The 17871-nt window shown below is 44.7% G+C and overlaps 1 protein-coding gene across 1 annotated transcript in view; it reads right to left on the bottom strand.

The window, feature by feature from the left end:
• Positions 1 to 17871, bottom strand: part of SLC15A5 (solute carrier family 15 member 5) — a gene marked incomplete at both ends in the record, with an annotated part of 88311 nt that overhangs the window by 48689 nt on the left and 21751 nt on the right. The window contains 2 exons of the mRNA XM_080914988.1: positions 1561 to 1747; positions 8488 to 8711. Coding sequence (XP_080771114.1) covers positions 1561 to 1747; positions 8488 to 8711 — 411 coding nt within the window. The remainder of the gene's footprint in view (positions 1 to 1560; positions 1748 to 8487; positions 8712 to 17871) is intronic.

The raw sequence follows: 17871 nt of genomic DNA, 5'->3' as shown, positions 1-17871 counted from the left end.
GCCATAGAAACTATGGTTATTTTAGTCACCTAACCGAGACCAAGCACCTTGTTGTGGCAGAATTGTGCACGAGGGTTTGAGGAAACACACAAGAAGCTGTGCCTCCTGCCCAGAAAACAGCAGGAAGGGTGTGTGGCCAGAAGGTCCCAGCCTCTGGTCTTTAAGGAGAGACAGAACAGGTCAACCAGCCAGAAAAAGAAGTCTGCAGCCTGACCTTTGACTCTTTGAAGGGAATCATGTCTCAACCATCAACCACCACTTTTGTTTACCTTGTCTGATGTTTCCCAGGACTTTCCAGTTTGGGTCATTCATTCATTTATTTAGATTTATGTATTTATTTATGTATTTATGTATTTATTTATTTATGTGTGTGCATGTATGTATTTATTTATGTGTGTGTATGTATGTATTTATTTATGTGTGTATGTATGTATTTATTTATGTCTGTGTGTGTATGTATGTATGTATGTATGTATGTATGTATTTATTTGCCTATCAATGAACAAGTGGTGTGCCCTGCAAATGGCCCATAATCACTAACATTAGTAAGGCTTCCCATGAATATCAGCGCTGTGTTCTGGGCATGCCGCGTGATTTCAAGTCTTACACAACGAGCTAACCCCGGATTTATGTATGTTATTCCTCTCAAAGGAATTCCAAGCAAGCAAAGTGTACACAGAGAGCCCGGGTGTGTGTTTCCAAGTCACATAGTGGCAGGTCTGTGGCAGAGAGTGCCCAGGCTACGCGGATACAGCTGCCCTGCGAGTCCCTGACAAAGTCTTCCTAACCATGGTTGGCAGACTTGACCGCGCTGCCTTTTCTCCATTAACTGGATGACTTTATTTTATGGCTTACTGTGTGTGTCCTAAGGAAGCTGTCTTAAATTGTTTCACTTTGAAATAAACCTTTGGAAATCATTGCTCTACTCCTTACTATCTGAAGAATTACTACACGGGGGCCATGAATCAGAGAATTAATTTTTCTCTTTCAGAGTCAGAGATGTAACCCGTGGCTTTATTCATGTCCGGCAAGTGCTTTAGAGCCATTTCTCCATGTTCACAGCACTAATTTTTAATACATTTTGTTACTGGTTCAGAAATTAAGACTATTAATTTTCAAGACTCACTAAGCACCTTCTTGGTTTAAGGACACGTTAGGGACGAATTCAGGAGTGAGGCCTGCCCTCCTGCAGGAAAGTCTGTTTGGTAGCATTCAGGGCAGCACTGACTTCTCAAGAGGCTTAAAGGAAGTGATTAAAGAGATCATGTAGATGCCTGAGTAAAGATTCATGGACCTACATGCTACCACTCATGTATGTATGTATGTATGTATGTATGTATGTATGTGTATGTGTGTATGTATGTATGTATGTATGTATGTATCTAACTATCTATCTATCTATCTATCTATCTATCTATCTATCTATCTATCTATCTCTATTTATCTATTTATTTGGAATTGATAAAAGCCTGGGGCATGTAGCTAGTTTAGAAGCCTTTTGTGGGAGGGTGTTGTCTTTAAGTAGCAAACAATTTCCTCCGAATCCTACCTTGTACTTACTAATGCACACTGACAGGGATGGTCCATCTCTCCCATAGGCAAGTAGACAGTTGCTGAAGGAATCCAAAAAGGGCGCCAGAATTAATAACGGCAGAAGGCTGGTGGCGTTCATTAGCGCGATCGGCAGCGGAAATCCACCCACGTTCCGGTTGGAATTCATAGTCTGAAGATAATATCCCGAAGGAATCTGCATTTGAGAAGAGGGGAGTTAGGCACTGAGGCAGAGGCTTAACTTTGAAGGGACTGTATGGCATCAGATGTCTCTCCTCTCCGGCACACTCTGTGACAGGTGACACAGCGGTGAGCTGACAGAGGACCTGGGACTGACCGCGCATGCTCTGTTCAGTCCACTGTCACTGTTAGCGATTCAGAGCACGTGGTTCTGACTTTTGTTCACTGACACAAGTTTATTAAGCTTTATTATCGAGGCCATGGGTACAGAGTCAAGACGCTTAAATCCTCCCAACTCAAATTGGCTATGTCTTCATGCACGTTCAAGCAAAATCACCAGAGCATACGAAGGGTGTTTGTTTCCACTCCCATGAAGCAAGAAGGACGGGCTGGCCTAGAATTTCTAAAGGACATCTAGTTTGGTGACAAAATAGGATTTTTTTTTTTTTCTGAGAAGGGACTGATAGAGAGACACATTACTTGCTGAGGGCTGTCTCCCTGAGCTTCCCATATGGGCTTTGTTTCTAACCTCAGCTAAGTAATAAGAAGAAAAACAAGACCAAAATCTTTAGTGTTTGTGGCTCCCTTTTAAATGTTTTTATTTAACCCTTTTTATTTTATTTTATGTGCACGGGTGCTTTGTCTGCACCGTGTGCATGCAGTACCCACAGAAGCCAGAAGAGGGCATAGGATCCCTCTTGATCCTGGTTGTGAGGCACTGGGGGGGGGGTGCAGGAAGTTGAACCCAGGTTCCCCGCAGTAGCAGCAGGTTCTCTTTACAGCTGGACCATCTCTCGTCAGCCCCATTGGTTACTTTTAAAGCTGACTCTGGTGTGCTAGTAACCGTGGTTTCCATGTGGAATGCCCTGTCCCCCAAAGAGCGTGTGCTTGGACACTTGGTCCCCAGCATGTGTTGTGGTGTGGGCGGTTGTGAAACTCTCAAGAGTAGAATCCTAACTTAAAAGAGTCGTAGGGTGGGGGTGGCGCTTTGAGGGTTGGTGTCCTGTCTTTACTTCCTGTTTGCTCTAAGTGTTCTGGCTGCAGATGCAATGTGACCGAGTACTTCATGTCTTCTATGGCATAACTCTGTGGCCCTTCTTGAACTGGGAGCCAACGTTAACCCTTCCTCATTTAAGTGGTTCGTGTTGGGTAGTTTGTTACATTGATGAGAAAGGAGACTGACACACTAGCCAACCTCTACAGACCCTGAGGTCAAAAGATGACAGAATTTTAGAATTTCCTTTGCTCTACCTCACGGTCTCAATGGACGGCAAGAACTTTCTCATATTTAAGGAAATTTTCATGCTAACTAAATCCATAGCACTGGCTTCCTGGTCTCTTCCTGTAGGACAAGCCTCTGGTGGTACAACATATCAGAACCAAGACATATCATACAAGGCAGGACATTGCTTCATGCTTCTATGTGCCCCAGGAGCACACAAAGCCACTGAGAGGCACGGAGCAAAGACCCACTTATCTGTTCCTTGAGGAATGTGTTTTACAAACTGCTTTTTATGCAGTGCTAGTCCCAAAGTGGGAGTCCTACCTTCCTATCATCCTGCGAGAGATACTCTGATCCAATACCCACACCATGGCGTCTCCATACCAAGGCATGCCAACAGAGTCTGGACAGCCATTAACAAGCTGACCAACGATAAAGGCTTGTCTCCACATGTCATCTACTCAGACATAGGGCTGATACCCTCCTGCCTACATAAAACACATCCGGCTGACAGTTTATCTCCCAGTCTTTAGAGTAAGATTTAGGATAATAAACAGGGGTTGCTTTGGTTGAGTGCAGAGGTCAAGATCAAAGGGCCTGTTAGCTATTTCTGCTCTGCTTCTATAAAAATTACCACACACACACACACACACACACACACACACACACACACACTCACACACACATATGCTGGCAGCTGAATAAGTTTAAGTGTGAGCCCAGCAGCAGAGCAGGTTTCTGTTACTGATTTCAAAATGAGAATTATTGTTAATCGGAATAAAGTTATTATCGGCATGAATCACAGACACTGAAACCTGTTAACTTAATAATGTTGCAAATGTGTCATTAATCTTTAGTGAAGCGATATTAATATATCGCCTAATCCAGGGAAAGGCTGTGGCGCCCTGAAATCGTGTCTGCTTCTGCCTCATGTTCTAAAATCTACCCCCTTCTAAACCTTTAAATTTTTTCACTCCACGCAGGCCTCTGAGTGCTCCGAAGTAATTGCTGTCAATAGAGATTCATTTTCACCTCTGAGAGGCCCTAATGTCAAACGGCAACCTTGTCGGCCTTAATATCAACATATTTTAAATATATGGCCCGGACCTGAAGGTCAATTATTGCTACTAAATCTAAAACATGGAATTCTGGGATGTTCTATTCTTGGCTCTCTGATTCCCTTTGTATTTAATGATTATCTCTTCTGGCAGCACAACCTAGCCTCAACCTGTCCTGGTGGAGAAATCCTAGGTCAATCTGGTGGAGGATGCTCCGACATTTTCTTTTAACTTCCAGCAAAACACCGTTCCATATCATTTTGGTACCTATGGAGTTTGTGTCAAGGATACTTAGCCGAGTGTAAGGGAGGCGTTGTGGATAATAGGGGTGGTTTTGATATCAGCCTTGAGTGTGGGCAACCATGCCGCTGTATGCTAATTCAGAGTGACTCAGTCATCTATCCACTGGGACCTTAGAGGGTTATTTATTTTAAAGACAAGGCCTCAAAGTACAGCCAGGCATCCAGTCTAGCTTTGAACTCACTCTGTAGCCCAGGCTGGCATTGAACTCACAGTAATCCCCCTGCTGCAGCCTCCCCAATGCACCGTGGTTATACACGTCACTGCACTCAGGTTCTAAGCCTCTGATGTATGACAATCACAGTGACTGTGCACTCTTTCTGTGAGGATTAAAGTAGCTATTCAGAAGCCAGCTCGGTGAGTTGGCTTGGCTGAAGCCTACTGGGGACAAGTGACAACTGACCCTGTGTGGTGTCTTTGACCTCCAGACACAGGCCTTGGCAGGCTTCCAGCCCCCACATCAAATAAATGTAGATATTTGGAAGCCATCTTTAAGAAGCTCTGGTGAACAATAATCGTTCAATAAACACTGGGGTATTTTTTATTAAACTGGGCAGCCATTTCCTTAAAGTTTAGCTTACCAACTTTTTCTTTACTTGTACAGCCTATCCATGTTCCTGTAAATACACCTCACCCATGAAAACAGTAGCTAATCCGTGTGTGTGTGTGTGTGTGTGTGTGTGTATGAGAGAGAGAGAGAGAGAGAGAGAGAGAGAGAGAGAGAGAGACAGAGAGACAGAGAGACAGAGAGACAGAGAGACAGAGAGAGACAGAGAGAGAGAGAAAGAGAGAGAAAGAGAGAGAGAGAGAGAGACAGAGAGAGACAGAGAGAGAGAGAGAGAGTGAGTGTGTGTATGTCTGTGTATGTATGGATGTATGAGATTGTATGTATATGTGTGGGGTATGTATGTGTGGTATGTGTGTGCATGTAAGTATGTGTGATTATGTGTGTGCATGTGTGGATGGGCATATGAGAGTGTATACATATGTGTGTGATGTGTGTATGAGTGTGTGTGTGGTGTGTGTTTGTGTATGTGTGTCATGTGTGTATGATGTGTGTGAGTGAGTGTGTGTGTGTGTGAGTGTGTAGATGGGCATGTGAGAGTGTATGTATATGTGTGGTATGTGTGTGTATGTGGTGTATGTGTCTGTGTGTGTGTGTGAATGGGCAAATGAGAGTGTGTGCATATGTGGGTTGTGTGTGTTTGTGTATCTGTGTCTGAGTGTGTGGATGGATGTTCGACAATGTGTATGTGTGTGTGTCTGGTATGTAAGTAAGTGAGTGTGTGTGTCCTGTGTGTGTGTGTAGGCATGTGAGTATGTATATGTATATGTGTGTGTGGTGTTTGCGTGAGTGTGTGTGTGTGAGGAGAAAGAGAAAGAGAGAAAAGGAGATAGGCATTGAATGGGAATCGGAGGACAGAGGAGGATGGGAGGGACAAGAGCAGGTAATGTGAGGTCTGACTCTGTGTGTGTGTGTGTGTGTGTGTGTGTGTGTGTAAAAATAGAGTTTACTGAAAGGTAATGTACTAATATCAAAATACAAAATATAGGAGTGTTTGTTCATAGAAAAAGGACACAGTGAGTGGAGAGAAATACAATAACACTTCACCAGGAAGATAAGGAATTTCTAATCTGTGCTCTTGGCACAGAATGGTTTAAGAGTAGCTATGGATCGATTAGTAACTTGGTCTAGAGATAGTAATTTGGTCACTAGTATTTTCTCAGGTCTAGGGGCCTAACGGTGCCTCTGTCGATGGAGAGGGCTCTGCTGAGTCTTGTTTTAGTGCCTGGTCCTATGTACAATCAGGAGGACTGCCAGTCTGCACAGCTTCCATGCATTGTTGGGAGCAGGAGTTAGGAAACCTTTCTGTACAGGATCAGATGATGAGGATGTCCACACAGGTGATGAGGAGGTCCACACAGGTGTTTAGGATGTCCACACAGGTGATGAGGAGGTCCACACAGGTGTTTAGGATGTCCACACAGGTGATGAGGAGGTCCACACAGGTGATGAGGATGTCCACACAGGTGATGAGGAGGTCCACACAGGTGATGAGGATGTCCACACAGGTGTTTAGGATGTCCACACAGGTGATGAGGATGTCCACACAGGTGATAAGGATGTCCACACAGGTGTTTAGGATGTCCACACAGGTGATGAGGAGGTCCACACAGGTGATGAGGATGTCCACACAGGTGTTTAGGATGTCCACACAGGTGATGAGGATGTCCACAGAGGTGTTTAGGATGTCCACACAGGGGATGAGGATGTCCACACAGGTGTTTAGGATGTCCACAGAGGTGTTTAGGATGTCCACACAGGTGATGAGGATGTCCACACAGGTGTTTAGGATGTCCACACAGGTGATGAGGATGTCCACACAGGTGATGAGGAGGTCCACACAGGTGATAAGGAGATCCACACAGGGGTTCTTTGAGAGCTTTTCAGTTCTGTCATCTTTAAGTATGAGCAGCCACACACATAAACCAATGGGCATAGCAGTGTTCAGATAAAACTTTATTTGTGGACATTAAATTTTAACTTCCATAAAATCTTTAAGCAACACAAACTACTCTTGTTTTTTCCCCCAATGATGCAAAATATTAAAACCACCATAACTTGCTCTACACACAAAAATGAAAAATACAACCAAGAGATGACTCTCAAGAGGTGCTTGGCACACAAGTCTAATGACCTTGGTTCTATCCCCAGAGCCCACATAAAGGTGGAAGAAGAAAACCAATTTCTATTGTCCTCTGACTTCTGTGAAAGTACCAAACCCCATTGCATTCCCTCCACACTGGACAGTCAGTAATAATACAAATTTAAACATAGGTCATGAGCTGAGTTTGCTATCACCATCTCCATTATTATTATTGTTATTATTATTATTATTATTATGAAGCTGGCTGACCACAGGTTCATCCCCGCACAGGAAACAAGGAGAAAGAACAGAAACCCGAGTGAAGCTATTGAACCCTCAACACCTGCCTCAGTGACGTAATTTGTCCAGCAAGGCTCTGACTCCACAGATACTGTCACCTGGGGACCAAATGTTCGAACACACGAGCCTACGTGGGACCTTTCTTGTTCACCTCTTCACCCGGGGTTTATAGGAGCTGGCGTTCGCGTTCTCTCTCATGGCTGTTAGCTGACAGGTCACCTTCTCCAATCCCCAAACCATTTAATTTTCTGTGCACGTCTCTTCTTTAGCACACGAAGCTGGGGTTAGACAAGCGATTCCCCTCGGTCTCTATGGTTCTGTGATTGAAGCACACAGATCACTCACCAGCTTTCTAAGTTCTAAGTTGGGGTTGGGGTTAGCCATCAAGAGTCCCTAAGTTTGTTCAAAGACTTTTATAATCATCTCCTTCTGCTCCGTAAATAAGTTGGTCTTTGACCATAGTTACATTAATTTGTTTTAAAAAAAAAAATCACATATATCTACAAAAGACACTCTGGGCTTAGTGTTTTCTCTTTGATTTCCTCCCGGCGTAAGGACCGAATCCCGGAAGGCTTGTATGTGAGCGGGAAGAGAAGCGTGTCCTCATTAGTACTCGCACTTGAAGAGTTACTGAAGGTGGACGCAGTTGGCTCCTTGGGGATGCTTTCTAAAGGTTTGAAGAAGGGGGAGGCGAAATCTGCCTCTGGTCTGGGGTTGTCACGAAGATTCTAAACCTTAGGGCTGTGTTCTCCGAGATCCTTGTCCACGTCTTTAGCCAGGCTTGGCCGGTCCTGCAGAGCTGGTCCTGTCCACGGGTTTCTGAGACCCTGCTGAGCTCTTAAAACTGGAGGCTGCATTGTTCAGAAAGTCCGACAAAGGCTCAGAAAAGTGGCTTGGCTGCGGTTTGAATGTAGAATGTATTCTTGAAACACTCACCTGTTTGAACACTTGGTCTCCAGGTGGTGGCGCTGTTTGGGCAGGTTGTGGCACCTCCATGAAGTCTGTGGGTTTCCTAGAGCCTTACTTCCTATCTGTGGACTGTGACAGGGCATCTCCCTCCCACTGTTGCTCCTTTCTTACTGCCACAGACAGTATCCCTTCAAACTGTGAGCCCAAACTGACCCCTCCTCCTCAACTTGCTTTTGTCTGGGTTAAAAGTGACTGCTACAGGATGAGACTACACCAAGTTGCCCTGCCATTGTAGGTGAGTGTTGGCCGTCATCCTTACCTGCATGAGGCACATTCTGTATACGAGCTGGAAGCTGAAGAGAGGCAAAAGCGTGGAGAAGACATTTTCTGTCTCTTCCTCCTGGAGTTCACCGTGGCATCCACCTTGTTTGTTCTTGGCGTGGTCTAACCAACTGGATTCATCTCGCCCAAGGCGGCAGAACAGCAGGCAGCGTGTTTTCAGGGCCCTGACAAACGCCCTGGAGACAGTCAGGAGGGAGGACTCTGCAAAGCATTGGAGATAGCAGATATTAGCACCGAGAGGGGGTTTCAGCCCTCCCAGACAGGAAGCAAGGACCGACTCCTAAGGGCAAAATGTATTAAGATTGGCTTAGAAGGCTTCCACCCCTGAGGGGTTCGATTCAAAGGAGCCACTGACAGGGTGGCTCCTGGTGACCAGCCCAGCGTGGTGCCTGACAGCTGATGTAGAAAATGGAAAAAGGAAAGATCAATGGTGACACATTAGAAAAAGAAGTTGTGTGACAAAAACAGCGCCAGCATAGAGAATTTCAGAATCTCTTAGAAGTCTCTAACTTTGCTCATTAATGAATAAGAGAACCTGGACTTTCTTTTACATTTCTTACTCAGGAACCAGAGCTATTCTGTAAAATATAAATAATCCTCATTTTACTTGGCAGCTGGCAGGCTTTTTTTTTTTTTTTTTTTTTTTTTTTTTTTTTTGACACAGAGATAAAGGCAAACGTGTTCTCTTCTTTGATTTCACACCCAAATTTCAGACAAAAAAATTAAAGGTTGGAATCTTTAAATGTCTTTATGAGTGCTGACAATGTTACTAAAACTTCAGGCTGTACTAGTTGGCTTTTCCAGCAGTTTCCTCCCGGTTGACGTGGAGGCCATCAGAGGAATGTTGTGTTGGCTCAGATGTAAGCACCTGCCCAATCACTGTTGAGAGGACCCCACTGGTGCCTCCGCTATGATGACATCACACATTTTCTTTGTCTCTCTTAGGAGTTCCTGCTCCCGAGAGAAGGAAGATACCCACAGCGTACAACAAACTATTGGTTGTTACATTTAAATAAGGAATACTTATCAACATTTCCTTTATTATAAGGTCATAAGGTTGGCGATATTGATTCCATCTGATCTTTTCTGTACGACTTGTAATAGGCTGATTATGTCAGCCGTTGATTAATTGAGGAGCTGGGGGCCTGGTAATTGAATATGCACCCTTTCACCTCAAGTCACTGAATCAAATCCAGCCTAAATTGGTAGTGACCAAGAATGATTACACTTGTGGCTCTCTGGTGGCCTCTGTGAAGTGTCTTTAGGTCGTGAGGAAGAGCTGCGGGATAATTGCTGACAGGAGAGAGGCTCGGATCTTTCTCGCCTCTTGCTTGCCACTGTTTCTAAGCACTGAGGAAGGCCTAGGATTGGTGAAGCCGAGAAGACAGAAGCATGTGAGAGTGACCGCCCTCGTGCTCCTTAGAGAACGAGTGATTGGAGAGTACTTTCCTACCACAGCAGGAGCTGCTCAGGCACAAGGCGTTCCTGGCTATTTCTATGAGACACTTGGCTTAAGTCGGACAAGAACTGGATGTGTGCTGATGAAGTCTAGAGCTTGGGCCTGGGCGGGCCTGGGCTAGGTGATATAGCATTGAGCATGGGCAAGCCTGGGCTAAGTGACTTACCCTTGGGCATGGGCAAGCCTGGGCTAGGTGACTTACCCTTGGGCATGGGCAAGCCTGGGCTAGGTGACTTACCCTTGGGCATGGGCAAGCCTGGACTAAGTGACTTACACTTGGGCATGGGCAAGCCTGGGCTAGATGACTTGACTTTGGGCATGGGCAGGCTTGGGTTAGGTGACTTACCCTTGGGCATGGTCAAACCTGGGCTAGGTGACTTAACTTTGGGCATGGGCAAGCCTGGGCTAGGTGACTTACCCTTGGGCATGGGCAAGCCTAGGCTAGGTGACTTACCCTTGGGCATGGGCAAGCCTGGGCTAGGTGACTTACCCTTGGGCATGGGCAAGCCTGGGCTAGGTGACTTACCCTTGGGCATGGGCAAGCCTGGGCTAGGTGACTTGACTTTGGGCATGGGCAGGCTTGGGTTAGGTGACTTACCCTTGGGCATGGGCAAGCCTGGGCTAGGTGACTTAACTTTGACACATTCTTACATTCTTGTTTAAGCTGCTCCTTAGCTCAGACTCTGACTACTTGTGCTGGCTGCAGTTTTATGTCTCCCTGAAGCAGGCTAGAGTGGTCTGGGAAGGGGAAACCTCAACTGAGCTAATGTTCCTTCCAGATTGGCCTGTGGGACATTTCTGAGTTGATTGGTGTGAGAGGGCCCAGCTTGCTGTGAGTGGTATCACTCCTGGGCACGTGATTCCCAAGTGCTGTAAGAAAACAAGGCGAAGAAAACCACCAGGAGCAAGCTAGCAGGCAGCACTCCTCCATGTTCTCTTCTCCAGTTCCTGCCTCCAGGTTCCTGCCCTGAGTTCTCTCAGCAATGGAGTGTTATTGTGACCTGGAAGCTGAGATAAACCATTTCCTCCTCAACTTGCTATTGGCTGTGGGTGTTTTCTCACAGGAATAGGAGCTGGAACTAAACCGCTGATCAACTCTTGGAAGAAGAAAAACTGTGCTATGTAGAAAGCAGAGTTATGATTTACTTTTATCCGGTTCACACTGGGTTTGCCATTAAAGGGCAATCATTAGTTACTAAAGATATTTTCTTTACTTTTCCTTCATATTTATAAATTCAAGGTCTTGTATTAAACACACTATGACTTGACTGTAAACCAGGCGGACTCCTTTGACAGAGAAAAGTTGAGTTTGCTTCAAATATATAAGATACACTTGCAGTCTTCATAAACAACTGAATGTTGCTACAATGTTATTTCTAAAGAAAGCTAGCTTAGACTGGTGCTCATTAAACTTTGTTTAAAATCAGTTTTGGGGTGGACAGATATCTCTATGATTAACAGCAGTTACTGTTCTTCCTGAGGAACTGAGCTAAGACCCCAACACACAGGTGACTCAGAACTGCCTGTGACTCCAGTTCCAGAGAATCTGCTGCCCTCTTCTGGCCTCTGAGGACACCTGCGCATGTGTGTATACCCCATTCCCACACATATTTAAACAAAATTAAAAATAAACCAATCTTTAACAAATCATTAAAAAAAATTCTCCCAGATTCCCGTAATGCTGGTACTTGGAAGGTAGAAGGATTATCAGACCCTATTTAAGAAAACAGAGGAAAAGCTCATGATTGTCAGCGTGTTTGTAAAATACACTAAAATATTAAATATAAAAAAAAGACATCAAAGGGTAAACCCTGATAGCTTATTATTAGCTCTATCAGACATCATGTAGCTTTTCATAATTTCCTACATACGTCTCCTTCTGTACTCCTTTTATTGCATAGAAGTAATACTTCTCCGGCCAGCAGCACAGTTCTGTGGACCAGGTTGTGAAGTATTTCGAAAAATAGGTTCAGTGGGAGAAAACTACGTTTGACACAGTTGGGAGAAAAAAAAACAAGGAAACAAAGTGGCCCAAAGTACTGATGAATAACTGGGAGTACTCATTTCTAAACGTCCTGCTGGCACAGAAAAGCGCCCAGTGCATGCCCAAGACAGGAGAAAACGATCACTGGTTCAACATATTTACTGTCAGCCAGGGGCTGTCTTTGTCTCTGGCATCATGGCAGAGAGCAGGGCTTACAGTTCCCCACGTCGTCTTTGCGGTCTTGGAGACATTGTAAGCAGGAAACTCTCTGCATATCTCTGATGAAAATGCAGTGGACAGAACAGCGCCCTCTACTCCTGCAGGTGGCACGCAGAAGTTTCCCGAGGTGTACGTGTTGAGGAAAGATGCCCGGGGGTCAATAACGTGACTGCAGGTCAGGCAGACCTTGAAGTGGATATGAGCTGGAACAATGAGTGCAGCAATAAAGGCTCTGGGGTAGGAGGAACTGAGAAGAATCTGGCAAGAAGGTAAGGGCCAAGGCCTTTCTAGGGACCAGATTTCACAGAACATGGGAGAAATGGGCAGTCCCTCCCAGGAGTGTTGGAATCCATTAAGAGGTTGTAAGTGTCACCGAGATAGCACACACTGTACACTAATGGAAAGGGACTCTGGGACCATAGAACACTCAGCCCTCAATGAGGTTCTCCATCAAATCCTTCCCCTCCGGGAGCTTGGGGAAGAGCCAGAGGGGATGAAGGACATCAAGCAAACAGGGCCACTAAGTTACCCTGAGGGAGCGTCACCTGAACCCACAGAGACTGTGGCCGGGTCTCTAGGCTTATATTATGGCTTTTGGTTTAGTGTTGTTGTATAGAATTCCCGTGCGTGTGAAGAAGTGGGTCTCTGATTTGAGAACCTTCTTTTGGGATTTTGTTTGTCTTCTCTGACTTCAATGTGATAGTTTTCATTTTATCTTATTATACTTTATTTTGCTATATTTAAAAAAAAAAAACATGAATGAATTGGAAAAACGGCTACGCTGGAGCAAGTTTGTTAGTAAGTCAGAGAAGGCTCACCTGATGTGTGTGAGGATTTGAGTTTGGTTCTTAGAACTGAAAAATAAACAGGAAAAGAAAGCGTAACCTTTGATGCCTGGGTGATCTCAGGGGATGAGCTAAGAAATGGGGGGGCAGACAGGAGAGAGTGCTGTTGTGGGCAGGATTGCAGCAGCCATGCAGCAGCCATTGAGAGACACAGGCAGAATGGATTATGTTTTTAGCGATCAACAGTCTCCTGATATCTGAAGGGAAGGTGTGCGAGAAGTGTGTAGACTGGAGATGACCACATTTCCTTTTAAACAGCTGGGTGCTGGTGACATATCATGAAGAGAAAAGAGTTTGGCATGAGCGGGGTGTGATGGTGCATGCCTTTAATTCTAGCACGGAGAGGTGAAGGGAGGTAAATCTATGAGTTCAAGGCCGCTTTAGTGAGTTCCAGGCCAACCAGGGCTACGTAGTAAGATGAGAAAGAGACAGGGGAAGACAGAGACACACAGAAAGACAACAGAGAGAGAGAGAGAGAGAGAGAGGGAAAGAGAGGGAGAGAGAGAGGGAGAGGGGAGAGAGAGGAGGCTGGGGGGGAGAGAGGGATGAAGAGAGAGAGAGAGGGAGAGGTACATTTGTAGCTGGGTGAACTAGGAGTTGAGCTGGGGTCACATTTGAGATAATGCAGGATAACTAAGTCCAAAAGTTCAGTGGAAAGTAACAGTGCTTTTTAAGGCTGGGAGAGAGGCCCATGGGTACCATTCAAGTCATAGGCCTGGGGATGCTGGAAGAGAGACAAGCATAATGAAGGGACGTGGTTCTTGAAAGGAATCCAGGGCTTCAGTTATCATCAGGTTATCAAAGTGGGGGAATGAGAAGAAGGACTGAAGAGGAGAACCCAAGGCAGGGTGTGCTGTAGGCATGAGACAGAGTGTGATGTAGGTGTGAGACTGTGTGTGCTGTAGGCATGAGACAGGGTGTGCTGTAGGTGTGAGACAGGGTGTGCTGTAGGCATGAGACAGGGTATGCTGTAGGCATGAGACAGGGTGTGCTGTAGGTGTGAGACAGGGTGTGCTGTAGGTGTGAGACAGGGTGTGCTGTAGTTGTGAGACAGGGTGTGTTGTAGGCATGAGACAGTGTGTGCTGTAGGTATAAGACAAACAGGGTGTACTGTAGGCGTGAGAAAGGGTATGCTGTAGGTGTGAGACAGGGTGTGCTGTAGGTGTGAGACAGGGTGTGCTGTAGGTGTGAGACTGGGTGTGCTGTAGGTGTGAGACAGAGTGTGTTTTAGGCATGAGACAGTGTGTGCTGTAGGTATAGGACAAACAGGGTGTGCTGTAGGTGTAAGAGGGAAGGAACTCAGCAAGAAAGAGCCCTAATCAATGGGCTGGGGGAGTCTTAACAGACCATTCTGAAAAAGGAGCTGTGAGAGGTTGTGTCTGCCAGGGGCATGGCAGCTGACCCATCACTGTAGCTCCTTGTTGAAATCACCTGCACATACATGCTAACCTGCACATACATGCTAACCTGCACATACATGCTATACCATCTTTATGGATGAATCCATTTGGCTTAAGAGAAAGCTCACATCTACTGTCCACATAATTGTGTGCCAGGGAGAGTCAGCCTTTAAAGAAAAATCCGCTGTTATTACAGTTTTCAGATTATTTTTGTGCACCCAGAGGAGAAAGTGGAGTGGAGATTGGCAGTGGTGGACAAAATACACACACACACACACACATACACACACACACACACCACACACCACATACACACACATACACACACATACACACACACACACACACACCACACCACATACACACACATACACACACAGACACACAGACACACACACACACACACACACGAGAGTCTGGAACGAAAATTCAGCTGAGATGTAGAATTCTGGCTTAAAGGCTCAGGACACACACAGCAGGCATGCACATTCTAAAATAAGACAGATGAGGAATTTTAAATGTTTTATTGCATAACCCAAAGACTGCAGCTATTACTATTGAAAAAAATAAAACTTTTAGGAAGCCAATTTTTTCTATTCTTTGTACCTCTAAGTCCTTGGCTCTGATGTTCTGCTCCTCTGACCTTGATCTAACCACGAATATCTACGGTACTTAATTATAATAAGAAAAAACGCCCACATTGCACTCTACATGGTAGTGGCATATTTTTCCCTCCTTTGGTTACCTGCCAGTTCTCGAAATTATAGCAGTGGGAAGAAATGCAAATGAAGGGTGTGCTTGACAGCCAAACATAATGGGATGCCTGGTCTACATTTGAAAAGTTACCTTAAAATAAAAGGTAGCATAGAAAAAAAAATCACTTCTTTAAGGTCACCTACAGCTTTGAATTATAGCTTAGAGAGATTTCCAATTTAGTCGTCAGAGAGGAAGAAGCCAAAATAAGGATTATGTCCTTTGCTGGATATAGAGATGGAGCTTTACTTCACACTCATTGGGTGATCCAGCAAAGCAGAAACCACAAACAAAACCAGCTAGTGAAGAAACGAAGCACCCACCTTCATGAAGTCATCGCGTAGAGAGGCTTTTGTGAATCAGCCACTGAGTATCCTCTAGGCTAATTGTATTCTTTTAGCAAATGAGATTGTTTTCTTATTAATAAGCAAAAAGAATCACCTTAACTTGTGATAAAATATGAAGTCTCTGGGCTCCACTAAGTTGGCAAGAGATGCAGTTGATTTTATGGATCTGTTAGATTTGAAGGAAAGTATTTCATTATCCAGGTAAATGTATTTTTCAAATGGGGTAGTGGGAAGTAAAGGGACATATGCTGAATTGTCCTGAAAATGTTTCACTAAAGTATTGGATATATGTGTGCTTGATTGTCATGTTTGTTTGAGTCAGAGTATCATCGTGTAAGGAGGCTGGCCTAGAATTTGAAAATTTGAAATCTTGGGATAGCAAATGTGTCCATTGTTAGTGCTCTCTCTCTCTCTCTCTCTCTCTCTCTCTCTCTCTCTCTCTCTCTCTCTCTCTCTCTCTCTCTCTCTCTCTGTCATAGTACATGACAGTTGAACCCAGGGTCCAGTATACTTTAAGCAACTAGCAAGACTACCTAGATAACCCTTCCCTTATGTATCTGTATTTGTGTGTAAATGCAGTTCCATAAAACCATGAGATTGTTTGGTAATTAGGCATTCCAGAAAATGCCAGCATGGTTTCCAAAAGCCTACACTTTACATTCCTTGGTATTTGTTTGGTATTTGGGATCTACAGAGACATCTTTTTAGTATGAACACCATTTATTGATTGCCAGGGAGGGGCATAGTTGAAGTAGGTGTGGCCTTGTTAGTGTGTCACAGTGAGGGTAGGGATGGAGATCTTCCCCCTAGCTTCCTGAGAACAGTCTGCTCCCAGCTTCCTTTGGATAAAGGTGTAGAACTCTCAGCTCTGCCTTTACCATGGCTCCTTAGTCATTGCCATATTTCCTGCCTTGATGATAATGAACCTGTAAGTCAGTCATAATTAAATGTTGTCCTTTATTAGAGTTACCTTGGTCACGGTGTCTCTTCACAGGAGTAAAACTCAAATTAAAAAGACGGCATGCACCATGAAGTGATGGTGGACAGACCCCAGAGCTCTGAGACACAGGGGTTCTGTTTCCATTTCTGTGGAGGGCATTGGTCATAAGAAAGTCACCTCAGCCTCCTAGATCTTCGTTTCTGCCCTCTGGTGAAGAACAACAAACCCTGAGCCTTTTCCATATTGAGTGTCATGAGACACAAGAGTCTCTCATCATGGCGTGAAAGGACAGATTGAGCAAGTTGGCAAATGGACTGGCAGTGACGCACTTGGGGTGCACCAGGAGCAGAGATGTGGTGCATGGGGCCTTCTCTGCAAGGCAGAAATGCTGCCTTCCCCACCTGCCACACAGGCATGGCGCTGAGTATGGGTGATGCTAGTCGGCGACCATGGTGAGTGACATTGGTGGGTTATGCCGCAGGCTGGTTGGGGACAGTGACGCACTCATGGCATTGATCCTGCTGAGTGACGGTGACCGGTGACGTGACACCGGTGACTGACATTAGTAATTAGTACAGCTCATGGGGTTGTTGCTGGTGACTTGGTAACTGAACAGGAGAGATGGGGGAAGAAGTCGGGGTTGAGAAAGATGAACAGAAAGACTGATCAAAGGGACAATAGAAACTTCCAAACTTCAAGATGCAGTGAAGATAACGTGCCAAACCCAAGGGCAGAAACTTTTTAATATGAGATTGGGATAACTGGATGGTAATAAAGAAGATGATTTATTCTTCTTTTTTAAAGATTCATTTATTTTATTTATATGTCAGTCCACCGTAGCTGTCCTCAGACACACCAGCAGAGGGCATCAGATCCCATTCTGATGGTTGTGAGCCACCATGAGGTTGCTGGGATTTGAACTCGGGACCTTTGGGAGAGCAGTCGGTGCTCTTAACTGCTGAACCATTTCTCCAGCTCCCGATGTTTTTATTAAAGTCTATTCTAATATAAGAAAAGGCAAAATCATAGTAGAAAAACAGAAAGACAGCTGGGTGAACTCTTTTCTAACTCTGGAGTAAAGCTATTCCACTACAGCTCTGAATCTCCTAAAAACAGCGGGCAAGTAAAGGAATCTGATTATAAACATTAAACCCAAGAAAAGGTAATACAACCATGTTCAGGAAAACAAAAACCTGTGCATGGAAAATAACACATGAGCCTAGATTAAAATATGTATTATACATTAGAAATAATATACAGAATTTTTTGTCATATATAATGGGTAAATACATATACTAAAGATTGAAATTTTAGTGTTGATGAGGAGTACCTAAAAGACAAGCCTCTCTTTCTCTCTGTGTGTCTCTGTCAATCTCTCTGTCTCTATTTCTCTCTGTGTTCTCTGTCTGTCTCT

Source organism: Micromys minutus (genome assembly GCF_963924665.1).
Source record: "Micromys minutus genome assembly, chromosome: 3".
In the NCBI taxonomy this organism is placed as follows: Eukaryota; Metazoa; Chordata; class Mammalia; order Rodentia; family Muridae; genus Micromys; species Micromys minutus.
The sequence above is the reverse complement of the archived record's forward strand: the minus strand, read 5'-3'. Positions and strand labels throughout refer to the sequence as shown.